This window comes from Pogoniulus pusillus, chromosome 20 (genome assembly GCF_015220805.1).
Source record: "Pogoniulus pusillus isolate bPogPus1 chromosome 20, bPogPus1.pri, whole genome shotgun sequence".
Lineage (NCBI taxonomy): Eukaryota > Metazoa > Chordata > Aves > Piciformes > Lybiidae > Pogoniulus > Pogoniulus pusillus.
The window spans coordinates 22,685,627-22,709,363 of NC_087283.1; the positions used below are offsets into that span (position 1 = coordinate 22,685,627).

The 23,737-nt window shown below is 62.6% G+C and overlaps 1 protein-coding gene across 1 annotated transcript; it reads left to right on the forward strand.

Annotated features, from left to right (window-relative positions):
- Window positions 1-90: 90 nt before the first annotated feature.
- PSME3IP1 (proteasome activator subunit 3 interacting protein 1) lies at window positions 91-22,684 on the forward strand. Its single transcript, XM_064160623.1, has 7 exons — window positions 91-198; window positions 4,465-4,610; window positions 4,805-4,903; window positions 6,087-6,208; window positions 14,430-14,563; window positions 18,853-18,917; window positions 21,837-22,684. The coding sequence occupies exons 2-7, from the start codon at window positions 4,481-4,483 to the stop codon at window positions 22,052-22,054; spliced, it is 768 nt and encodes a 255-aa protein (XP_064016693.1). The 5' UTR covers window positions 91-198; window positions 4,465-4,480; the 3' UTR covers window positions 22,055-22,684.
- Window positions 22,685-23,737: the final 1,053 nt, after the last annotated feature.

The window sequence follows — 23,737 nt, forward strand, 5'->3', positions numbered from 1 at the left end:
TTGCTCTGACGTCACCCGTCAGTCAGCGCTCCCGCCGCTGTAAGAGCGGAGCGGATTGGCTGCTCTCCGGGAGGGGCTGTCCGAGGAAGCGCTGCGCCGGTTGGCTGCCCCGGGCGGAAGGGGCGGGCCGGGGCTGTGCGGGCTGCATGGCGGCGCTGCGGGCCCGGCGGTGCCTGTGGCTGTAGCGGCCGGGCCGCGGTAGGTGCGGGCGGCAGCCCCGCTCCGAGCCTGCCCCAGGCTGCGCCGGGCGCGCTGCGAGCGCGGCGGGGAGAGGGCGGGTGGTTGGTCTGCGAGGGCCTTGGGGAGCAGGGAGGGAAAGGGCCGGGCCGGGCCGTGCGGACGGGGCCGCGGGCGCAGGCCGCTCCCGCAGCGAGCCAGGGAAGGGCAGGTCGGGAGCGAGAGGCCGCGGGGAGGGCTCGGCGGCGCCGGCGGGCAGCGGAGCAGGGCCCTGCGGGAGCGCTCGGCCGCGGGCGGGGCTCTGGCGGACACCGGCGCGGGGGGGCGGCAGGCAGCGCCTGCTCCGGCTCCGCTGCGCTGCGGAGGGGCTGCGGAGCTGCTCGGGGCTGCAGCGGCGATGCGTGGAGCGGGAGCGCTGTGCGGGGCTGGGGGTGCGGGAGCTGCGCACGGGTTCCCGCACACTGCCTCCGCGCCGCTCTGCTCCGCCTCTGCTCCGGCCCGGCCCACGGCAGGGGCTGGGAGATTGCTCCTGCGTCTGTCACCGTCTGGTAATGCCAAGGTGCAGTTGGCAGCTGTGACATAAACGACTGCGTCCCCCCGGAACTCACCGGCCAGAACGGCGGGAGGCAGCTGGCAAACGGCAGTGCTTGGTGTGCTCTGAGAGACCTTGGGAGGGTGTGCGTGAATGGAGCAGGCAGAGAGGGCCCTGGGGGTGCTGTGAGAGAGCAGCTGCAGAGGAGGCAGCAGTGTGCCCAGGTGGGCAGCAGAGCCAGTGGCATCCTGGGCTGGCTGAGGAGCAGTGTGGGCAGCAGGAGAAGGGAGGTTCTTGTGCCCCTGTGCCCAGCCCTGCTCAGGCCAGCCCTGGAGTGCTGTGTCCAGCTGTGGGCTCCTGAATTGCAGAGAGCTGCTGAGGTGCTGGAAGGTGCTGAGAGAAGGGCAGCAAGGCTGGGGAGGGGCCTGGAGCACAGCCCTGTGAGGAGAGGCTGAGGGAGCTGGGGGGGTGCAGGCTGCAGCAGAGGAGCCTCAGGGCAGAGCTGATTGCTGCCTGCAGCTGCCTGCAGGGAGGCTGTAGCCAGGTGGGGTTGGGCTCTGGTGCCAGGCAGGCAGCAGCAGCAGAAGGGGCCCCAGGCTGAAGCTGTGGCAGGGCAGGTGTGGGCTGGCTGTGAGGAGGAAGCTGCTGGCAGAGAGAGTGATTGGCACTGGCATGGGCTGCCCAGGGAGGTGGTGGAGTGGCCGTGGCTGGAGGGGTTGGAGCCAAGGCTGGCTGGGCACTGAGTGCCATGGTGTGGTTGTTTGGGCAGGGCTGGGTGCTAGGCTGGCACTGAGTGCCATGGTGTGGTTGTTTGGGCAGGGCTGGGTGCTAGGTTGGCACTGAGTGCCTTGGTGTGGTTGGTTGGTTGGGCAGGGCTGGTTGCTAGGTTGGCACTGAGTGCCATGGTGTGGTTGGTTGGGCAAGGCTGGGTGCTAGGTTGGCACTGAGTGCCATGGTGTGGTTAGTTGGGCAGGGCTGGGTGCTAGGTTGGCCCTGAGTGCCATGGTGTGGTTGCTTGGCTAGGGCTGGGTGCTAGGTTGGCACCCAGTGCCATGCTCTGGTTAGGGCTGGGTGCTAGGTTGGCACTCAGTGCCATGCTCTGGTTAGGGCTGGGTGCTAGGTTGGCACCCAGTGGCATGTTTGGGCAGGTCTGGGTGCTAGGTTGGCACCCAGTGGCATGTGTGGGCAGGTCTGGGTGCTAGGTTGGCACCCAGTGGCATGGTTGGGCCTGGCTGGGTGCTAGGCTGGGCAGGGTGAGCTTGGAGCTCTGTTCCAGCCTGCTCGGCTCTGTGGTTCTCTGCTCTGTGCCCCTGGCAGTGCAGTGCAGTGCAGTGCAGTGCTGCCAGGCGCTGCCTTTGCCGAGGAGGAAGGGCTGAGCCCATGGAGCCAGCTGGAGCCAGGGCTGGCTGTGGCTGTGGCACCTCTGTGCCCCTGTGCAGCAGGCAGGCAGAGCTGCTGCTCTCCCTGGCGCTTGCTGAGCGGTGCCTGGGTGCAGGACTCTGCTCCTCAGAGCCTCTCTGCAGCTCTGTCTCCTCCTGAGCTTCCAGCTGGAAGCACCCTCAGGAGTGGCCCTCAGAAGGTGTTCACAGAGTCAGAGAAGTCTTTTGTAGGAGAAGGGATCTGAGGTGCCTGGGTGCCACTGTCAGCACCCCATGGCACTGAGCTGTGGGCTCTGGGGGGTGAGCTGGGGTTAGGGTGCTTGTTGGCTGGGACACCAGGGGGGAAGGAGCCAGCAGCCTGGGGCTGGCACTCCTCCCCTGCTCTGAGAGACCCCTGAGGCTTAGCTGTGCTCCAGCTCCCCCCTGTCCAGCCCAGTGCTCTGACCTGGCTTTCTGCTCGGGGCTCAAGTTGCCACCTCTGTTACCAGCAAGAGCTCAGGGAAACTGGCAGGGAGTGGCAGGAGTGGGGGGCATGGAGCAAAGCTGGAGGTGGGGAGGGCCAGCCTGGAGGGGAGGAGGAAGTTGCTGAGCAGGAGAGTGGTGAGAGGCTGGAATGGGTTGCCCAGGGAGGGGGTTGAGGCCCCATGGCTGGAGGTGTTTGAGGCCAGGCTGGCTGGGAGCTGGATTTGAGCTGGGAGAGGGAGAGTGGAGAGGAGGGAGGAAGTGTTGGCAGTGAGGGTGGGCAGAGCCTGGCACAGCTTGCCCAGGGAGCCACCACCCCTGCAGACATTCAGGATCAAACCTGGTTGCATCCCTGATGCCCTCAAACGTTTTTCCCTTCTCTCCACTCATCCAGCTCAAACCAACCCCCCTTGCCCTGGCACAACAGGCCCTGCTCAGACCTCTCTGCCCTGCTCAGACCTCTCTGCCCTGCTTTCTTAGAGCTCCTTTCAGCACTGAAAGGCCACCAAAAGCCTTCTCCTCCAGAGCCTCCTCCTCTGCAGGCTTCACAGCCTCAACCCTGCCAAACTGTGCCCACAGCAGAGCTCCTCCAGCTTCTGAGCATCTCTGTGACCTCCACAGGCTGCTCAAGGCAGAGGGACTTTGGGCAAGGGCTGGCAGTGCCAGGAGGAGAGAGAATGGCTTTGAGCTGGGAGAGGGAGAGTGCAGAGGAGGAAGAAATAGTTGGCAGTGAGGGTGGGCAGAGCCTGGCACAGGCTGCCCAGGGAGGTTGTGGAGCACAGAAGCACAGAATGGGATCCAAGATCGAAGATCCCATTCTGTGCTCCACAACCTCCCTGGGCAGCCTGTGCCAGGCTCTCACCACCCTCAACCTGTGCCAGGCTCTGCCCACCCTCACTGCCAACAATTCCTCCACTCTCCCTCTCCCAGCTCCAAGCCATTCTCCCTCCTCCTGGCACTGCCAGCCCTTGCCCAAGGTCCCTCCCCAGCTCCCCTGCAGCCCCTTCAGGCACTGCAAGGCTGCTCTCAGCTCTCCCTGCAGCCTTCTCCTCCCCAGGCTGCACAGCCCCAACTCTGCCAGCCTGTGCCCACAGCAGAGCTTCTCCAGCAGCCTCTCAGCCTCTCGGTGGCCTCCTCTGGCCCCTGCCCAGCAGCTCCAGGCCCTTCCTGTGCTGGGTTCCCAGAGCTGGAGGCAGTGCTGCAGGGGAGGGCTGAGCAGAGCAGATTGGAGGGGCAGAATCCCCTCCCTGTGCTGCTGCTCTGCCTGCTCTGGCTGCAGCCAGCACACAGCTGGCTCTGGGCTGCAGCCACCAGTGCTGCCTGCTGGGCACTTGGGCACCCCCTGACCCCCCCCAAGGCCTTCTGCTGCAGGCTGCTCTGCAGCCACTGCTCAGCCAGCCTGGCTCTGTGCTGGGCACTGCCCTGCCCCAGCTGCTCCCCAGCCTGGCTCTGTGCTGGGCACTGCCCTGCCCCAGCTGCTCACCAGCCTGGCTCTGTGCTGGGCACTGCCCTGCCCCAGCTGCTCCCCAGCCTGCCTCTGTGCTGGGCACTGCCCTGCCCCAGCTGCTCCCCAGCCTGGCTCTGTGCTGGGCACTGCCCTGCCCCAGCTGCTCCCCAGCCTGGCTCTGTGCTGGGCACTGCCCTGCCCCAGCTGCTCACCAGCCTGGCTCTGTGCTGGGCACTGCCCTGCCCCAGCTGCTCACCAGCCTGGCTCTGTGCTGGGCACTGCCCTGCCCCAGCTGCAGCACCCTGCAGTCCTGAAGCTTATTGTCTGCTCCTTGGACAGTTGCTGAGCTGCTGCAGCTCCGCAGCAGTTCCAGGTCCCTGCACTGGGGGCGGCAGAGCTGTGTGGAAGCATCTCTGCCCTGCCAGGTTGCACCCAGGCCCCTGATGCCCTTTGCTCTGCGTTCCCAGGCCAGGCTGGTGCAGGATGGATGGAGGAGATGGCACTGCTGACCTGGTCATTAACAAGAGGTTCGTGTCCGAGGCGGAGCTAGAGGAGCGGCGCAAGAGGAGGCAGGAGGAGTGGGAGAAGGTCCGGAAACCTGAGGATCCAGAAGGTATGGGATGGACTTTGCTAGCCTGTGGGAAAGAGAGCAGAGAGGATTGCACTGCTGGGGGGGTGAAGAGGAGGAACTAAAAGGTAGCAGTTTGTGCTCTGCCACCTGGAAGGTGCTTGGTGGAGGAACCGCCCAGCGCTGGCGGTTGCCTGTTGGTGGTGTCCTCACTCACTGAGCACTTTGGTTCCTTGCAGAATGCCCAGAGGAAGCCTATGACCCTCGTTCCTTGTATGAAAGGCTGCAGGAGCAGAGAGAAAAGAAGCAGCAGGAATTTGAGGAGCAGTTTAAATTCAGTAAGCACCCCACAGGCTCCCCTTTTGGACCTGTGCAGCAGCCGGCGCTGGGGCGCAGCACAGAGACACGACAGAGGGCTTGGAACAGCAGCAGTGGGTTTCAGACAGGTCTAGAAGGGCTCAGGGTGGGAAGGACCTCACACATCATCTACTCCAGCCCCCTCCCAACTAGATTTGGTTGCCCAAGGCCTCATCCAGCCTGGCCTTGAGCATCTCCAGGGAGGTTGTGGAGCACAGAAGCACCGAATGGGATCGAAGATCCCATTCGATGCTTCTGTGCTCCACAACCTCCCTGGGCAACCTGTGGCAGTGTCTCACCACCCTCAACCTCTGCCAGAGCATCACCACCCTCACTGCCAACAATTTCATCCTCCTCTCCACTCTCCCAGCTCAAAACCTACTGCCACAGGTGAGGTGTGGACACTTAACCTGCATTGCTGTGGGGCACTCCTCTAAGCAACAGGGCCCACAGCTTGAACCCTGAGTTCTGTTCTGGGTGTCACAGTGTAAGAAAGACATGGAAGGGCTGGGGGTGTCCAGAGAAGAGCAGCAATGCTGGTGAGGGGTTTGGAGGGTGTGGGGTACAAGTTGGAGCTGTAGGAGGTGAGGATGTTCAGCCCCTGGAGCAGAGGAGGCTGAGGGAGAGCTCATTGCTCTGTGCAGCTCCCTGAGAGGAGGCTGCAGCCAGCTGGGGCTGGGCTCTGCCCCCTGGGCTCAGGGCATAGGAAGAGAGGACCTGGGCTGGGATTGTGCCAGGGGAGGCTTAGGCTGGAGAGGAGGAGAAATGTCTCTGCTGGTGCAGTGGTCAGGGCTTGGCAGAGGCTGCCCAGGGAGTGCCCCTGGCTGGAGGTGCTGCAGAGCTGTGTGGCCATGGCACCTGGGCAGAGGGTCTGGTGCCCAGGGTGGGGCTGGGTCACTGCTGGCCTGGATGCTCTCAGAGAGCTTCCCCAGCCCAAACCATGCTGTGACTCCCAGGGTTTAGAAGTGCTTTGGTGCTGTTTGGTTTCCTCTCCTGGACCGTGTGGCCATGGCTTGGTGCCCAGGGTGGGGCTGGGTGGGGTTGGATGGACTGGATGCTCTCAGAGAGCTTTTCCAACCTTGCTGCTGTGATTCCATGCCCCATCGATGGCTGCTTCAAAGTGGTTTTGGCTTCTGAGTGTACCCTCTTGTGCCCCCCTCTCAGAGAACATGGTGAGAGGCCTGGATGAGGATGAGACACATTTCCTGGACGAGGTCTCCCGGCAGCAGGAGCTGCTGGAAAAGCAGCGAAGAGAGGAGGAGCTGAAGGAGCTGAACGAGTACAGAATATCCTTTGCTCTGAGGGGTGAAGCACGGACTTGGGGCTGCACTTTGGGCCCGTCCTGGGCAGCTTGCTGGTGCAGCTGCTCTCCAGGGGGCAGTGCCAGCCAGGGAACGGTTGGTGTTGTCTCTGGGGCTCGGCTCTCCCACTGCCACCTTGGATATTCCTCCCTGCCCTGACCTCCACATGCCTTTGGCTCCTTCCTCTCCTTCTTTCCTCTTTCCCTTCCTTTCCTCTCCTCTTTCCCTTCCTCTCCTCTCCTCTTTCCCTTCCTCTCCTCTCCTCTTTCCCTTCCTCTCCTCTCCTCTTTCCCTTCCTCTCCTCTCCTCTTTCCCTTCCTCTCCTCTCCTCTTTCCCTTCCTCTCCTCTCCTCTTTCCCTTCCTCTCCTCTCCTCTTTCCCTTCCTCTCCTCTCCTCTTTCCCTTCCTCTCCTCTCCTCTTTCCCTTCCTCTCCTCTCCTCTTTCCCTTCCTCTCCTCTCCTCTTTCCCTTCCTCTCCTCTCCTCTTTCCCTTCCTCTCCTCTCCTCTTTCCCTTCCTCTCCTCTCCTCTTTCCCTTCCTCTCCTCTCCTCTTTCCCTTCCTCTCCTCTCCTCTTTCCCTTCCTCTCCTCTCCTCTTTCCCTTCCTCTCCTCTCCTCTTTCCCTTCCTCTCCTCTCCTCTTTCCCTTCCTCTCCTCTCCTCTTTCCCTTCCTCTCCTCTCCTCTTTCCCTTCCTCTCCTCTCCTCTTTCCCTTCCTCTCCTCTCTCCCTTCCTCTCCCCCTCTCATCGTTGGAGGGGTTTGTAGTTTCCTTGCAATTGAGGCATGAAATGCCACAGCTGAAGAGGAAGCCCCCAGAGGAAAGCAGCTCCTGGCTTCCAGTCCTTGGCTCATCAGGGATTCACTGAGTGGGTTTGGGTTGGAAGGGACCAAGGGCAGGGACAGCTCCTACCAGGCCCCATCCAGCCTGGCACTGAACACCTCCAGAGAGGTTGTGGAGCACAGAATGGGATCCAAGATCACAGCAAAGATCCCATTCTGTGCTCCTGTGCTCCACAGCCTCCCTGGCAGCCTGTGCCAGGCTCTCACCACCCTCACTGCCAACAATTTCTCCTCTCCCCTCTCCCAGCTCAGAGCCATTCTCCCTCCTCCTGGCACTGCCAGCCCTTGCCCAAGGTCCCTCCCCAGCTCCCCTGCAGCCCCTTCAGGCACTGCAAGGCTGCTCTCAGCTCTCCCTGCAGCCTTCTCCTCCCCAGGCTGCACAGCCCCAACTCTGCCAGCCTGTGCCCACAGCAGAGCTTCTCCAGCAGCCTCTCAGCCTCTCGGTGGCCTCCTCTGGACCTGCTCCAACAGTTCCCAGATCTTGGAGTGGAAGAAATGTTCCAAGCTTTGATCCCATTCTCTGCTTCTGTGCTCCACAACCTCCCTGGGCAACCTGTGCCAGTCTCTCCCCACCCTCTCTGCCAACAATTTCTTCCTCCTCTCCACTCTCCCTCTCCCAGCTCAAAGCCATTCTCCCTCCTCCTGGCACTGCCAGCCCTTGCCCAAAGTCCCTCCCCAGCTCTCCTGCAGCCCCTTCAGCTCCTGGAAGGCTGCTCCAAGATGTGCCTGGAGCCTTCTGCAGGAGCCAGCAGAGGGATGGTCGTTGTCTGTCGGGGAGTAGAGGTTGTAATGATTTGAGCATTTCGGTGCTGAGCTCAACGTTGAGGTTCTGAGAGGTTTCCTGCTGGGCTTTTGGCCTCCTGCTGAGAAGCATTAGCTGTAGGCCCCTGGAGAGCAAAGCAGGAGTGCTCGGGGGCTCTTCAGTGTAAATCAAAGCCTTTGTGGGTGGAAGGAGGTGACCAAAACCAGAGGGCAAACGAAGCTGAGCAGTGCCAAAGCCACCGAGGTCTGCACTGCTTCAGGCTGGTTAATGATTCTCAGCTTGGATTGCCTGTTCCAGCAGGAGCAGCTCCCTTATCTCCCGGACTGCTCTGCCTGGGAAGGGACCTTCAGCTCACCCACTCCAAGCCCCTGCACTCAGCAGGGACAGCTGCGGCCACGGCAGGCTGCCTACGGCCACAGCCAACCTCAGCTGCAGTGCACTGGGGCAGCTCCCACCTCTCTGGGCAGCCTGGGCCAGGCTCTCCACACCCTCAGTGCCAAACTCCTTCCCCCCTTCCCCTCTCTCAGCTGCTGCTGCCTTTGCTTTGGCCCCTTCTGTGTCTCAGCTGCTGCTGCCTTTGCTTTGGCCCTCTCTGTGTCAGGATTTCTTCCCTTCAACACAAGAAGGTTTGGTTGATGTTTTTTACCCCCTCCCTGCCCTAGCACTAAGCTTTGCCTCAGGCTTGCTCATTTCCCTGCCCTTTGTCTCCAGTCAGTGCTGCTGATCTGCTTTGCTGCCTTGCTGCTGGCTTTGCTCTTGCTGCTTCTCAGCCCTCCTGTGCCTTACTCAGAGTCCTCTGTGTGCCCAGCAGTGCTGTCAGGTCACTGTGTGGAGACCTGCACATGGCATTGTGGAGCCCCTGGCACAAGAGGGCTGTGGAGGTGCTGCAGAGTGTCCAGAGCAGGGCCAGGAGGATGCTGAGAGGCTGCAGCAGCTCTGCTGTGAGCACAGCCTGAAAGAGTTGGGGCTGTGCAGGCTGCAGCAGAGGAGGCTCCCAGGGCACCTTCTGGTGGCCTTGCAGCATCTGCAGGGGCTGCAAAAAAGCTGGGGAGGGACTTTTGGGGCTGTGAGGGAGTGTCAGGAGTGGGGGGGCTGGAGCAAAGGTGGAGGTGGGGAGAGTGAGGCTGGAGGGGAGGAGGAAGTTGCTGAGCAGGAGAGTGGTGAGAGGCTGGAATGGGTTGCCCAGGGAGGGGGTTGAGGCCCCATGGCTGGAGGTGTTTGTGGCCAGGCTGGCTGAGGCTGTGTGCAGCCTGCTCTAGGGTAGGGTGTCCCTGGGCATGGCAGGGGTTGGCACTGCCTGCTCCTTGTGCTCCCTTCCAGCCCTGCCTGATGCTGATTCTATGTTTAGCTGCTCTGGCTGCTGCAGGGCTGTGCTCTGGCAGCAGCTGACAGCTCCAGTTAGGTCACATTAAGTCTGGGGTGAGCCATACCAGCCTGGAGGGACTCTGCTGTGGCCTTGAATTAGCCTCACTGACGATGCCTGCATCTCCTCGGCAGGGATGTTGAGGACACACAGAGGCCACCTGATTGCTTTGTGCTCTTGGGACCATCACAGAATAGGATGGGTTGGAAGGGACCTCAAAACTCAGCCAGTGCCAACCTCCCTCATTCCGTGAGCCAGGGGCACCTCTCACAGCACTCAAGGCCTCATCCAGGCTGGCACTGAACACCTCCAGGGAGGTTGTGAAGCACAGAAGATCAAAGATCCCATTCTGTGCTTCTGTGCTCCACAACCTCCCTGGGCACCCTGTGCCAGTCTCTCCTCACCCTCACCCTGTGCCAGTCTCTCCTCACCCTCAACCTCTGCAAGTCTCTGCCTGCCCTCACTGCCAACAATTCCTTCCTCCTCTCCACTCTCCCTCTCCCAGCTCCAAGCCATTCTCCCTCCTCCTGGCACTGCCAGCCCTTGCCCAAAGTCTCTCCCTGCAGCCTCCTTCAGGCACTGCAAGGCTGCTCTGATGTCTCCCTGCAGCCTTCCAGTGGGCAGAGCTGACCCACAACAGCTCCAAACCACTTTGCTGCTGCTGCTGCTGCCCCAAAGCAAGAGAGCTTGAAGGAGGCTCCAGGAGAGCTGGGGAGGGTCAAAGATTCCATTCTGTGCTCCACAATCTCCCTGGACAACCTGTGCCAGTGTCTCACCACCCTCACCCTGTGCCAGTCTCCCCTCACCCTCAACCTCTGCCAGTCTCTGCCCACCCTCACTGCCAACAATCTCTCCCTCATCTTCACTCTCCACCTCATCCTTTGGCTCTGCACCTGCAGTCCTGCTGTTGATGAACCTGGGTGGAGGGGAGGGAGGATGGATTTGGTGACCTGGGGAGGAGCTTTGCCCATTCTCTTTCCTCTGTAGCTGTTTCTTCTTGCTTCCTTTTTATTTCCTCTCCCATAGCCTCAGCTTGCAGCAGGACTCATCTGGCTGAAATCTGGGGGAGGGAGGCAGTTTGCACCTGGAGCTTGGTGGTTATGGTTCACAGAACGTTAAGGGCTAAGAGGGACCTCAGAAGATCATCAGATCCAATCCTCCTGCCCAGAACAGGGACTGGGAAAGCTGCACCTGGGTCAGGGCAGTCTTTGGTGTCAATCCAGGCTTGAGGGTGAGGAGATTGAGAGCAACCCTGCAGAGAAAGCCTTGGGGGTGCTGGTGGGGGGAGAGGCTGGGCAGGAGCCAGCAGTGGGCACAGAAGGCCAAGGGCAGCCTGGGCTGCATCCACAGCAGCATGGGCAGAGGTGGAGAGAGGAGATCCTGCCCCTCTGCTCTGCCCTCCCCTGCAGCACTGCCTCCAGCTCTGGGAACCCAGCACAGGAAGGGCCTGGAGCTGCTGGGCAGGGGCCAGAGGAGGCCACCGAGAGGCTGAGAGGCTGCTGGAGAAGCTCTGCTGTGGGCACAGGCTGGCAGAGTTGGGGCTGTGCAGCCTGGGGAGGAGAAGGCTCCGGAGGAGAAGGCTTCTGGTGGCCTTTCAGTGCTGAAAGGAGCTCTAAGAAAGCAGGGCAGAGAGGTCTGAGCAGGGCAGAGAGGTCTGAGCAGGGCCTGTTGTGCCAGGGCAAGGGGGGGGTGGTTTGAGCTGGAAGAGTGGAGAGAAGGGAAAAACGTTTGAGCACATCAGGGATGCAATCAGGTTTGATCCTGAATGTCTGCAGGGGTGGTGGCTCCCTGGGCAAGCTGTGCCAGGCTCTGCCCACCCTTACTGCCAACACTTCCTCCCTCCTCTCCACTCTCCTTCTCCCCTCTCCCAGCTCTCAGCCATTCTCCCTCCTCCTGGCACTGCCAGCCCTTGCCCACAGTCCCTCCCCAGCTCCCCTGCAGCCCCTTCAGGCACTGCAAGGCTGCTCTCAGCTCTCCCTGCAGCCTTCTCCTCCCCAGGCTGCACAGCCCCAACTCTGCCAGCCTGTGCCCACAGCAGAGCTGCTCCTGCCCTCTCGTTTCAGAGCACAGCAAAGTGCCGAAGGTCGGTGTGGAGGAGTGGAGACCTCAGGATGTTGGAATCCTGTGCTGGAACTTCAACGCCTGTTTGACAGGAGGAGCTCTCAGCTTGCTCCTGATGGCCACAGGATGGCGCTGCTGAGCCTCCCGACGGCCAGAAGGAGCTTTTGGCTGGGAGGACACAGCTGAGGCAGGAAGCAACCAGGCTTAGTGCTCTGCGTGGAGGAGACTGGGAGTGGAGAGGAGGATGAAGTGGTTGGCAGTGAGGGTGGGCAGAGACTGGCACAGGTTGAGGGTGGGAAGAGAGTAGCACAGGTTTGTCCAGGGAGGTGTTCAGTACCAGGCTGGGTGAGGCCTGTGCCAGTCTCTTCCCCACCCTCATGCTTCACAACTCTTCCCTCAGCTCCACTCTTCACTCTGCTCAAACCATTCCCCCTTGGCCTGTCTCTGAGCACCCTCAGCAGAAGTCTCTCTGCAGCCTTCCTGCAGGATCCCTTCAGCTACTGGAAAGCAGCTCCAAGGTCTCCCCCTCCCAAAACCCAGGGCAAGCAGTGGAGTGCCCTGCCCTGGGCACTTGCCAGCCCCAGGCTGCCAGGGTGCTGAGTCAGCTCAGTTCAACTCCCATCACCCAGAAAGCTTATCCCAGCTGGTCCCTGGGGCTCTCTGGGGTTCATTAACACACAGGAGCTTGGATGCCCTCCCAGCTGCACATTGGCTGTTGGGGCAGGATGGGATCTGCCACTCACCTGCTAGGAGCTCAAGCTCCTTCTTATCCTGTCTGAGAAGCTGCTTAAGCTTCTCCACCTGGTTGCAGCTTTCAGCTGCATCCCACCCTGCTAACCCTGCTGCAAGCTGCTTAGCTCTGCTCTGCAGCTACAGCCTGCTGGAGTCAGCCCTGCCCACAGGCAGCCCTGATCGGGTCTGTCACCTCCTTCTGGGGCTCCAAACCGGTGCCAGCTGCCTTGTGCCCCCGGAGGGAGGGGAGCTGGACCTTGGAGAGGGGTGAGAGGTCTGCTGGCTTCAGCAGAATGAGGGTTTGGGGAGTGGAAATCACAGAACCACAGCATGGGAGGGTGGGCACAGACCTCCAGGGAGGTGGTGGAGTCACTGCCCCTGCAGGTGTGCAAGCAAAGCCTGGATGAGGCATTTGGTGCCATGGCCTGGATGGCTGCACAGTGCTGGGTGCTATCTTGGACTGGATGAGTTTGGAGCTCTGTTCCAGCCTGCTTGGTTCTATGGCTAAGCAGAGCAGGGGCACCCAGGGCAGGGCACACAGCAACACATCCAGGAAGGGGCTTGGAAGTCTCCAGAGAAGGAAACTTCACAACCTCTCTGGGCAGCCTGCTCCAGCCCTCAGCACCCTCCCACCAAACAGGTTTCTACTCTAATGCCTGCCTGGAGCCTTCTGCAGGCTGCACAGCCCCAACTCTGCCAGCCTGTGCCCACAGCAGAGCTTCTCCAGCAGCCTCTCAGCCTCTCGGTGGCCTCCTCTGGCCCCTGCCCAGCAGCTCCAGGCCCTTCCTGTGCTGGGTTCCCAGAGCTGGAGGCAGTGCTGCAGGGGAGGGCTGAGCAGAGCAGATTGGAGGGGCAGAATCCCCTCCCTGTGCTGCTGCTCTGCCTGCTCTGGCTGCAGCCAGCACACAGCTGGCTCTGGGCTGCAGCCACCAGTGCTGTGTGCTGGGCACTTGGGCACCCCCTGACCCCTCCAGGGCCTTCTGCTGCAGGCTGCTCTGCAGCCACTGCTCAGCCAGCCTGGCTCTGTGCTGGGCACTGCCCTGCCCCAGCTGCTCACCAGCCTGGCTCTGTGCTGGGCACTGCCCTGCCCCAGCTGCTCACCAGCCTGGCTCTGTGCTGGGCACTGCCCTGCCCCAGCTGCTCACCAGCCTGCCCTAGAGTTGGAGGCAGTGCTACAGGTGAGGTCTCAGCAGAGCAGAAGATAACCACCTCCTTGGTCCCTCTTTACAGGTGCTCCTGATCACAGTGTCAGAGAACCAAACAGGTTTGGAGAGAGCTCCAAGCTCACCCAGCCCTAGCCGAGCGACCAGACCATGGCACTCAGTGCCAACCTAGCACCCAGCCCTGCCCAAACAACCACACCATGGCACTCAGTGCCAACCTAGCACCCAGCCCTGCCCAACCAACCACACCATGGCACTCAGTGCCAACCTAGCACCCAGCCCTAGCCAGTCAACCACACCATGGCACTCAGTGCCAACCTAGCACCCAGCCCTGCCCAACCAACCACACCATGGCACTCAGTGCCAACCTAGCACCCAGCCCTAGCCAGTCAACCACACCATGGCACCAAGTGCCTCATCCAGGCTTTGCTTGAACCCCTCCAGCCACGGCCACTCCACCACCTCCCTGGGCAGCCCATGCCAGTGCCAATCACTCTCTCTGCCAGCAGCTTCCTCCCCACAGCCAGCCCACACCTGCCCTGCCACAGCTTCAGCCTGGGGCCCCTTCTGCTGCTGCTGCCTGCCTGGCACCAGAGCCCAACCCCACCTGGCTACAGCCTCCCTGCAGGCAGCTGCAGGCAGCAATCAGCTCTGCCCTGAGGCTCCTCTGCTGCAGCCTGCACCCCCCCAGCTCCCTCAGCCTCTCCTCACAGGGCTCTGCTCCAGGCCCCTCCCCAGCCTTGCTGCCCTTCTCTCAGCACCTTCCAGCACCTCAGCAGCTCTCTGCAATTCAGGAGCCCACAGCTGGACACAGCACTCCAGGGCTGGCCTGAGCAGGGCTGGGCACAGGGGCACAAGAACCTCCCTTCTCCTGCTGCCCACACTGCTCCTCAGCCAGCCCAGGATGCCACTGGCTCTGCTGCCCACCTGGGCACACTGCTGCCTCCTCTGCAGCTGCTCTCTCACAGCACCCCCAGGGCCCTCTCTGCCTGCCTGCTCCCTTTAAAGCACAGTGCCTGTGCTGGGCTGTGAATGAGCTTGGTTGGCTCACTGCTGGCAGCCGGAGCCCGCCGGGGAGGAGGTGGCTGTGCTCCGGGGAGGAGGTGTCTGTGCTCCGGGGACGAGGTGTCTGTGTTCCGGGGAGGAGGTGGCTGTGCTCCGGGGAGGAGGTGTCTGTGCTCCGGGGACGAGGTGTCTGTGTTCCGGGGAGGAGGTGGCTGTGCTCCGGGGAGGAGGTGGCTGTGCTCCGCATCCCTTCCCTGCTGCTCCTTAACCCTTCACTCACAGCACTCTCGCCAAGGTGGGAGTCAGCAGCGACCCAAAGAAGGAAGCTGAGAGGAAGCTGCCCGTGAAGGCGGTGGAAAACAAGCCCAAGTTCTCTCAGGCCAAGCTGCTGGCAGGAGCTGTGAAGCACAGGAGGTTGGTTTCACACCTCTGAAGGCAGGAGGAGCAGTGCGAGGGAGGCAGACCAGGAGAGCCTGCAGCTGCCAGCCCTGCCCTGCAGGAAGGAAGGGAGGCAGGAGAAAAGCCCAAGCAGCTCTCTGCAGCCTCTCAGGAACTGGGGAGGGGGGGAGAGGGAAGCACAGGAGGCAGCTGTGTGCAGGGCATTGGGCAGGCTCTGTGGGGAGGCTGCCAGGCTTGGGCACGCCTGCCTGGGCAGCCCGAGGGGATCTGTTTGGCATCTCTCTGTGTGGAGCAAGCTGCTTTGCCGTTCAGGTTTGCAGCCTGCCTCAGCTGATTGGGGCTGTGGCTGGGGGGGGAGGTTTGGGCTGCTTGCAAGGGGGCACAGCAGGGCAGGAGGTGATGGAGTGAAGAAGCTTCGTGTGCAGTGTGAGCGTGGAAAGGTTGGGTGGGGAGGGAGCCTGGGGAGCAGCTGCAGGGACACCTCCCATCTGCACAGGGTGTTCAAGGCCTCCTCCAGCCTGGCCTGCAACATCTCCAGGGAGGTCGTGGAGCATAGAAGCAGAGAATGGGATCAAAGATTGGTCTGAGCTGAGGCTGAGCAGGCTGAGAGTGGAGCTGGGGAAGCAGCAGGAAGGTGGTGAGAGCCTGGCACAGGCTGCCCAGGGAGGTTGTGGAGCACAGAAGCACAGAATGGGATCAAAGATTGGTCTGAGATGAGGAAGGAGCAGGAGGGTAGTGAGAGCCTGGCACAGGCTGCCCAGGGAGGTTGTGGAGCACAGAAGCACAGAATGGGATCAAAGATTGGTCTGAGATGAGGAAGAGCAGGGTGAGAGTGGAGCTGAGGAAGGAGCAGGAGGGTGGTGAGAGCCTGGCACAGGCTGCCCAGGGAGGTTGAGCACAGAATGACCCTGCAGGCCTTTGGGCACAGTCCCTCTGTAGCCCCTGCAGGTCCTGGGAGGCTGCTCTGGGGTGTCCCCAGAGCCTTCTCTTCTGCAGGGTACTCAGGCACCCCTCAGGCACCCCTCAGGCACTGGCAAGCCTGGGGGAGCAGCCTGGCTGCCACAGCCTCACTGCCTGCAGCTCGGGGTGATTGCTGAGACCCCAGAATCCAGGCTGTGCTTCCCAGGGTGCCCCAGCCGTGGTTCAGCAGCCTGTGCTGCAGGGAGCTGCTCAGCTGCCAGTGCCTGCAGCCCGAGCTCAGCCCTTCCCCACCTCCTGGGGTGGCCTTGGGTAGTGGTGTGGGGGGCAGGGAGAGCCTGGAGCTGATAACAGGCAGCCAGCAGTGAGGCTTGGGGGAGTTTTTGACTTGGAGCTCCCAGTCCTTGAGGCAGCAGGATGCGAGGAAGGAGCTGGCATGTGCTTGATGGCAGATCTGAGTTCTGCAGATGGCATCTGTGGGAAGGGAGCAGCTCCACGGGCACCCTGCTGCCACCACAGCCTCGCTGCTGCCATTGCTGGGCACTGCTGGCTTGGCCATCTCCTCCTGGGGCTACGTGGCCGAGGGCAGAGGGTCTGCCCTGAGCTCCACAGCTGCTGCCCTGAGCTTTGGAGCTCCTTCTGAAGCAGGCAGCACAAATCCCCCCTCCCCCTGCCAGGGATCTCCCCTCCCCCTGCCAGGGATCCCCCCTCCCCCTGCCAGGGATCCCCCCTCCCCCTGCAAGGGAAGGCTTTCAGCTGCACTGCCTGCTGTGGCAGGGCAGGAAGGGGTTAACGCCTGGCAGTGCTCACACTCAGTCACTCGGCACCGCTGAAGCTGGGAGGCTTTGTTTATGTGCATGGCTTAGGACTGGGAACATGCAAGATGGGCAAAAAGAAAGTGAGCAGTGCCAAGAGGGAGCTGGGATCAGCAGAGCCAAGAGGGAGCTGGGGTCAGAAGTGCCAAGGGGGAGCTGGGATCAGAAGTGCCAAGAGGGAGCTGGGACCAGAAGTGCCAAGAGGGAGCTGGGGTCAGAAGTGCCAAGAGGGAGCTGGGATCAGCAGAGCCAAGGGGGAGCTGGGACCAGCAGTGCCAAGAGGGAGCTGGGACCAGAAGTGCCAAGAGGGAGCTGGGATCAGCAGTGCCAAGAGGGAGCTGGGATCAGAAGTGCCAAGAGGGAGCTGGGATCAGCAGAGCCAAGAGGGAGCTGGGACCAGAAGAGCCAAGGGGGAGCTGGGACCAGAAGTGCCAAGAGGGAGCTGGGACCAGAAGTGCCAAGAGGGAGCTGGGATCAGCAGTGCCAAGGGGGAGCTGGGATCAGCAGTGCCAAGAGGGAGCTGGGATCAGCAGTGCCAAGAGGGAGCTGGGATCAGCAATGCCAAGGGGGAGCTGGGATCAGAAGAGCCAGGAGGGAGCTGGGACCAGAAGTGCCAAGAGGGAGCTGGGATCAGCAGTGCCAAGAGGGAGCTGGGATCAGCAGTGCCAAGAGGGAGCTGGGATCAGCAGAGCCAAGAGGGAGCTGGGACCAGAAGAGCCAAGAGGGAGCTGGGACCAGAAGAGCCAAGAGGGAGCTGGGATCAGAAGAGCCAAGAGGGAGCTGGGACCAGAAGAGCCAAGAGGGAGCTGGGATCAGAAGAGCCAAGAGGGAGCTGGGATCAGCAGTGCCAAGAGGGAGCTGGGATCAGCAGTGCCAAGAGGGAGCTGGGATCAGCAGTGCCAAGAGGGAGCTGGGATCAGCAGTGCCAAGAGGGAGCTGGGACCAGAAGAGCCAAGAGGGAGCTGGGATCAGAAGAGCCAAGAGGGAGCTGGGACCAGAAGAGCCAAGAGGGAGCTGGGATCAGCAGAGCCAAGAGGGAGCTGGGATCAGCAGTGCCAAGAGGGAGCTGGGACCAGAAGAGCCAAGAGGGAGCTGGGACCAGAAGTGCCTAGAGGGAGCTGGGATCAGCAGAGCCAAGAGGGAGCTGGGACCAGAAGAGCCAAGAGGGAGCTGGGATCAGCAGTGCCAAGAGGGAGCTGGGATCAGCAGAGCCAAGAGGGAGCTGGGATCAGCAGTGCCAAGAGGGAGCTGGGACCAGCAGTGCCAAGAGGGAGCTGGGACCAGAAGAGCCAAGAGGGAGCTGGGATCAGCAGAGCCAAGAGGGAGCTGGGACCAGAAGTGCCAAGAGGGAGCTGGGATCAGCAGAGCCAAGAGGGAGCTGGGATCAGAAGAGCCAAGAGGGAGCTGGGACCAGAAGAGCCAAGAGGGAGCTGGGATCAGCAGAGCCAAGAGGGAGCTGGGATCAGCAGAGCCAAGAGGGAGCTGGGATCAGCAATGCCAAGAGGGAGCTGGGATCAGCAGAGCCAAGAGGGAGCTGGGATCAGCAGTGCCAAGAGGGAGCTGGGACCAGAAGAGCCAAGAGGGAGCTGGGATCAGAAGAGCCAAGAGGGAGCTGGGATCAGAAGAGCCAAGAGGGAGCTGGGATCAGAAGAGCCAAGAGGGAGCTGGGACCAGAAGAGCCAAGAGGGAGCTGGGATCAGAAGAGCCAAGAGGGAGCTGGGATCAGAAGAGCCAAGAGGGAGCTGGGACCAGAAGAGCCAAGAGGGAGCTGGGACCAGAAGTGCCAAGAGGGAGCTGGGATCAGCAGTGCCAAGAGGGAGCTGGGACCAGAAGAGCCAAGAGGGAGCTGGGACCAGCAGTGCCAAGAGGGAGCTGGGATCAGCAGAGCCAAGAGGGAGCTGGGACCAGAAGAGCCAAGAGGGAGCTGGGATCAGCAGAGCCAAGAGGGAGCTGGGACCAGAAGAGCCAAGAGGGAGCTGGGACCAGAAGAGCCAAGAGGGAGCTGGGATCAGCAGTGCCAAGAGGGAGCTGGGATCAGCAGAGCCAAGAGGGAGCTGGGACCAGAAGAGCCAAGAGGGAGCTGGGATCAGAAGAGCCAAGAGGGAGCTGGGATCAGCAGAGCCAAGAGGGAGCTGGGATCAGCAGTGCCAAGAGGGAGCTGGGACCAGAAGAGCCAAGAGGGAGCTGGGATCAGCAGAGCCAAGAGGGAGCTGGGATCAGCAGTGCCAAGAGGGAGCTGGGACCAGAAGAGCCAAGAGGGAGCTGGGACCAGAAGAGCCAAGAGGGAGCTGGGACCAGAAGAGCCAAGAGGGAGCTGGGACCAGAAGAGCCAAGAGGGAGCTGGGACCAGAAGAGCCAAGAGGGAGCTGGGACCAGAAGAGCCAAGAGGGAGCTGGGACCAGAAGAGCCAAGAGGGAGCTGGGACCAGAAGAGCCAAGAGGGAGCTGGGACCAGAAGAGCCAAGAGGGAGCTGGGACCAGAAGAGCCAAGAGGGAGGGTGCAGCAGGTGGGGGCAGGTGGTGGCTTTGCCCAGGGGTCTGAGGGAGGAGACACTTCCTTCTCTGCCCACAGTTCAGATGGTGGCAACAGCGTGAAGAGGTTGAAGCTAGACCCTGATCATGACGAGAAGAATCAAGGTAGGTGCTGAGCTCTGCAGCCCTGGCACCTGCCATGCCCCCTGGGGTGGCATCTGGCACAGGGTTTGCTCTTCTGCTGCTTCCTTCTGCACAGCACAGCTCAGAGCTGGCCTGGGAGAGGCAGCACAAAGGGCAGCTGGGGCCAGAGAAGCAGAGAAGCAGGCAGGGTGGAAGAGAGCTCCAAGCTAGCACCCAGCCTAGCACACAGAGCATGGCACTCAGTGCCAACCTAGCACCCAGCCCTGCCCAACCAACCACACCGTGGCACTCAGTGCCAACCTAGCACCCAGCCCTGCCCAACCAACCACACCGTGGCACTCAGTGCCAACCTAGCACCCAGCCCTGCCCAACCAACCACACCATGGCACTCAGTGCCAACCTAGCACCCAGCCCTGCCCAAACAACCACACCAAGGCACTCAGTGCCAACCTAGCACCCAGCCCTGCCCAAACAACCACACCATGGCACTCAGTGCCAACCTAGCACCCAGCCCTGCCCAACCAACCACACCATGGCACTCAGTGCCAACCTAGCACACAGCCCTGCCCAAACAACCACACCATGGCACTCAGTGCCCAGCCAGCCTTGGCTCCAACCCCTCCAGCCACGGCCACTCCACCACCTCCCTGGGCAGCCCATGCCAGTGCCAATCACTCTCTCTGCCAGCAGCTTCCTCCTCACAGCCAGCCCACACCTGCCCTGGCACAGCTGTGGCCTGTGCCTGGCTGTGCTGGTGCTGTGCAGTGCCCTGCAGTGAGCTCAGCAGGCTGGGCTGGCCACATCCTCCCCTGGCTGCCCAAAGCAGCATAGCCTGGCAGTGCCTCTTCCAGAAGCAGGAGGTGGCAGCTTGGGGTCAGAGCAAGCAGCACCCAGAGCTGCAGCACAGCCAGCTGGGCCCTGCCCCATGGCTCTCAGGTTGTGCCTGCTGCAGGAGTGGCAGTGAGGCAAAAGGTTTCCTCAGCCCAGCGAGCTCTGGGGCAGAGGAACTGCTGAGGCCTTCCCCTGAGCCAGCCACAAGCAGGACAGTGCCAGGGGAAGCAGCTCCCACTCACCTGGGTGTGCTCCTCTCTGCCTGGCTCTGGCTGCTGCTGCTCTGCAGTCACAGAATCCAGCCCTTGGGGGCAGCAGTCTGGGGGCAGCTGGGGGGGGAAGGAAGCTGCCCCCCAGCCTTCGCTGCCAGGGCTGCCCTGAGAGGAGTCAGGCCTGGGGTGACAGCCCAAGGCCCTTCCTGGCACTGATGTAATGAGCTGTGGAGGTGTTGAGTGGCACAACAGTGGGGCTGACCCTCCCCCCCAGCTCGGCTGCTGTACTGCACACACAGCTCAGAGCTCCTCCATGGGCCAGAGCAGAGCTGTTTATCCACGTGTGGTGGCACTGCTGCTTGGCAAGCAGCAAGCTGGCAGCTCGAGGAGGCACAGAGAGAGGAATCTGTGCCAGAGCAGGGCTGGGCTGGAAGTGCTGAGAGGAAAAGCCTCCAGCCCCCGAGGCAGCAAAACCCTTCCCTGTCAGAGCAGCTCCAGCAGCTGCCTGATGCCTTCATCACCTCCTGCACTCACCCAGCAGGCAGCAGCAGGTGAGGGGCAGCTGGGGCAGCCCTGCCTGCAGAGAGCAGCAGCCATGGCACCCTCCCACCAAACAGGTTTCTGCTCTAATGCCTGCCTGGAGCCTTCTGCAGGCTGCACAGCCCCAACTCTGCCAGCCTGTGCCCACAGCAGAGCTTCTCCAGCAGCCTCTCAGCCTCTCGGTGGCCTCCTCTGGCCCCTGTCCAGCAGCTCCAGGCCCTTCCTGTGCTGGGTTCCCAGAGCTGGAGGCAGTGCTGCAGGGGAGGGCTGAGCAGAGCAGATTGGAGGGGCAGAATCCCCTCCCTGTGCTGCTGCTCTGCCTGCTCTGGCTGCAGCCAGCACACAGCTGGCTCTGGGCTGCAGCCACCAGTGCTGCCTGCTGGGCACTTGGGCACCCCCTGACCCCCCCAAGGCCTTCTGCTGCAGGCTGCTCTGCAGCCACTGCTCAGCCAGCCTGGCTCTGTGCTGGGCACTGCCCTGCCCCAGCTGCTCCCCAGCCTGGCTCTGTGCTGGGCACTGCCCTGCCCCAGCTGCTCACCAGCCTGGCTCTGTGCTGGGCACTGCCCTGCCCCAGCTGCTCAGCCAGCCTGGCTCTGTGCTGGGCACTGCCCTGCCCCATCTGCTCACCAGCCTGGCTCTGTGCTGGGCACTGCCCTGCCCCAGCTGCTCCCCAGCCTGGCTCTGTGCTGGGCACTGCCCTGCCCCAGCTGCTCCCCAGCCTGGCTCTGTGCTGGGCACTGCCCTGCCCCAGCTGCTCAGCCAGCCTGGCTCTGTGCTGGGCACTGCCCTGCCCCAGCTGCTCCCCAGCCTGGCTCTGTGCTGGGCACTGCCCTGCCCCAGCTGCTCCCCAGCCTGGCTCTGTGCTGGGCACTGCCCTGCCCCAGCTGCAGGACCTTGCCCTTGCCCTTGCTCAACTCCCTGAGCTTGGCTTGGGCACAGCTCTGCAGCCTGCCCAGGCCCCTCTGGCTGCATCCTTCCCTCCAGCTGCCAGCAGCACACAGCTTGGTGCCACCCGAGGCTGCCTCGCTCCCAGTGCCCACCTCACTGACAAAAGATGCTCATCCGCCCTGATCCCAGTACCCCCCCCGAGGGGCACCACTGCCTCATTTGGACCCTGGGAGGTCCCCCCCAGCTCCGCAGTGCTGCGCTGCGCCCTCGCTCCCAGTACCCCCCCCGAGGGGGCTCCGCTCCCCGTTGGGGCCGCGGGAGGTCCCCCCCAGCTCCGCAGTGCTGCGCTGCGCCCTCGCTCCCAGTACCCCCCCCCGAGGGGGCTCCGCTCCCCGTTGGGGCCGCGGGAGGTCGCCCCCAGCTCCGCTGCGCTGTGCCCTCCCGTCCGACCCTGCCCCTCCTCTTGCAGACAAAGCCTCCTGCGTGGCCCTGGGCAGCAGCTCCGGGGGGGGCTCCGCCGTGCACTGCCCCTCGGCGGCTGTCTGCATCGGGATCCTGCCCGGGCTGGGAGCCTACTCGGGCAGCAGCGACTCGGAGTCGAGCTCGGACAGCGAGGGCACCATCAACTCCACCGGCAAGATCGTCTCCTCCGTCTTCCGCAGCAGCAGCTTCTTCGAGGGGCCCTAAGGACCCCCCCCCCGCCCTGCCGGGGGGAGGGCAGAGCCCCTCTGCCTCAGCCCCAGGCCATGCTGCCTGCATCCCCCTGCCCCTCTGCCACCTCTGCCCTTCCCTCCCGCTCGGATGCTCCCACACAGCTCCCTGCAGCCGTTCGGGGGGTGGGGGTCTCCTTTTCTTCCCTTCCCCACTCCCTTTACTCCCAAACTGTTCATTTCTGGGCTGCATCCCCGAGCCTGGCAGAAAGGCTGAAAGCAGCTCCATGGTGAGTCTGAGGTAGGGAGGAGACAGAGCCTGAGCCTGGCAAGAGTTCTTCCCAGGGAGAGGAAGAGCTCTGCCAGCTCAGAAGCTTCTACAGGACTAAACCAGGCAGAAATAAAACAAACCCCCCCAAAAATAACCCCCAAAGCCTTGCAAGTGGAAGCAGTGCAGCCCTGCAGGGAGAGCCACATTCCTTCTCCTGGAACAGGTCATTCTCATTACTCTCTTTTGGGGGGTGGGGGGGGGGGCGGGGGTTTATTTTTACTCCCTGTTTGAGAACCGGGGGCAGAGCAGCAGAGGGAGCAGATGGTGGAAGTGCAGATCTGCCACGGCACTGGCGAGGAGTTTTGGTGCTCTGTGATTAAAGGCATCCTCAATGCACCACTGCAGTGCCTTGCTTTAGGGCTTCATTACTGGGGGCTGGAGTTTGTCCCCCTCCCTCTACCCTCCAGAGCTGTTTGCAGTTCTCCCTGCCCCTTCCCCTGCCCTCCAGAGCCGTTTGCAGCTCTCCCTGCCCCTTCCCCTGCCCTCCAGAGCCCTTTGCAGCTCTCCCTGCCCCTTCCCCTGCCCTCCAGAGCCGTTTGCAGCTCTCCCTGCCCCTTCTCCTGCCCTCCAGAGCCCTTTGCAGCTCTCCCTGCCCCTTCCCCTGCCCTCCAGAGCCGTTTGCAGCTCTCCCTGTCCCTTCCTCTGCCCTCCAGAGCCGTTTGCAGCTCTCCCTGCCCCTTCCCCTGCCCTCCAGAGCCCTTTGCAGCTCTCCCTGCCCCTTCCCCTGCCCTCCAGAACCGTTTGCAGCTCTCCCTGCCCCTTCCCCTGCCCTCCAGAGCCGTTTGCAGCTCTCCCTGCCCCTTCCCCTGCCCTCCAGAACCGTTTGCAGCTCTCCCTGCCCCTTCCCCTGCCCTCCAGAACCGTTTGCAGCTCTCCCTGCCCCTTCTCCTGCCATCCACAATCATTTGGAGCTCTCCCTTCCTCCCCCTCTGGCAGTGCCAGCCAGCAGCAGTGCCAGCCAGCAGAGCAGCAGATGCAAAGCTCCTGTTCTGAGAGAGCTCAGAGGAGCTGCAGGGTTCTGCTCTGCTCCCAGCCCAGGGCTCCACAAGGCCTGCAGCAGTGTCCTGGGCAGCAGCAGGGCAGAGGGGGAGGTGCCCTGGGGCTCTGGCAGCTGCAGGGCTCCAGCAGCCCTGGCACTTGGGGCACTTGAAGTGGACTTGGCTTGAAGAAGCCTGGCAGGAGCTGTGGGTGCTGGGGCACAGGCAGCCAGCAGTGGGAAGCACAGGATCCCAGAGTGCCAGGCTGGAAGGGAGCCCAGGGAGCACCTGGGCCAAGCTTGCCAGCTGGTGGTGCAGCTGCAGTGAGCTGGCTCAGCTCCCTGCCCAGTGCCCAGTGCAGGGCACTCCACTGCTGCCCCTGGCAGCTGCTCCCAGGCTCTGGCTGTGCTCA

Excerpts from the sequence above, each read along its gene's own strand:
- PSME3IP1 (XM_064160623.1), top strand. The coding sequence starts at position 4,481 with ATGGATGGAGGAGATGGCACTGCTGACCTGGTCATTAACAAGAGGTTC. Across the intron at positions 4,611-4,804 it reads GAAACCTGAGGATCCAGAAG|AATGCCCAGAGGAAGCCTAT; the intron begins GTATGGGATGGA and ends GGTTCCTTGCAG. Across the intron at positions 14,564-18,852 it reads GGAGCTGTGAAGCACAGGAG|TTCAGATGGTGGCAACAGCG; the intron begins GTTGGTTTCACA and ends CTCTGCCCACAG.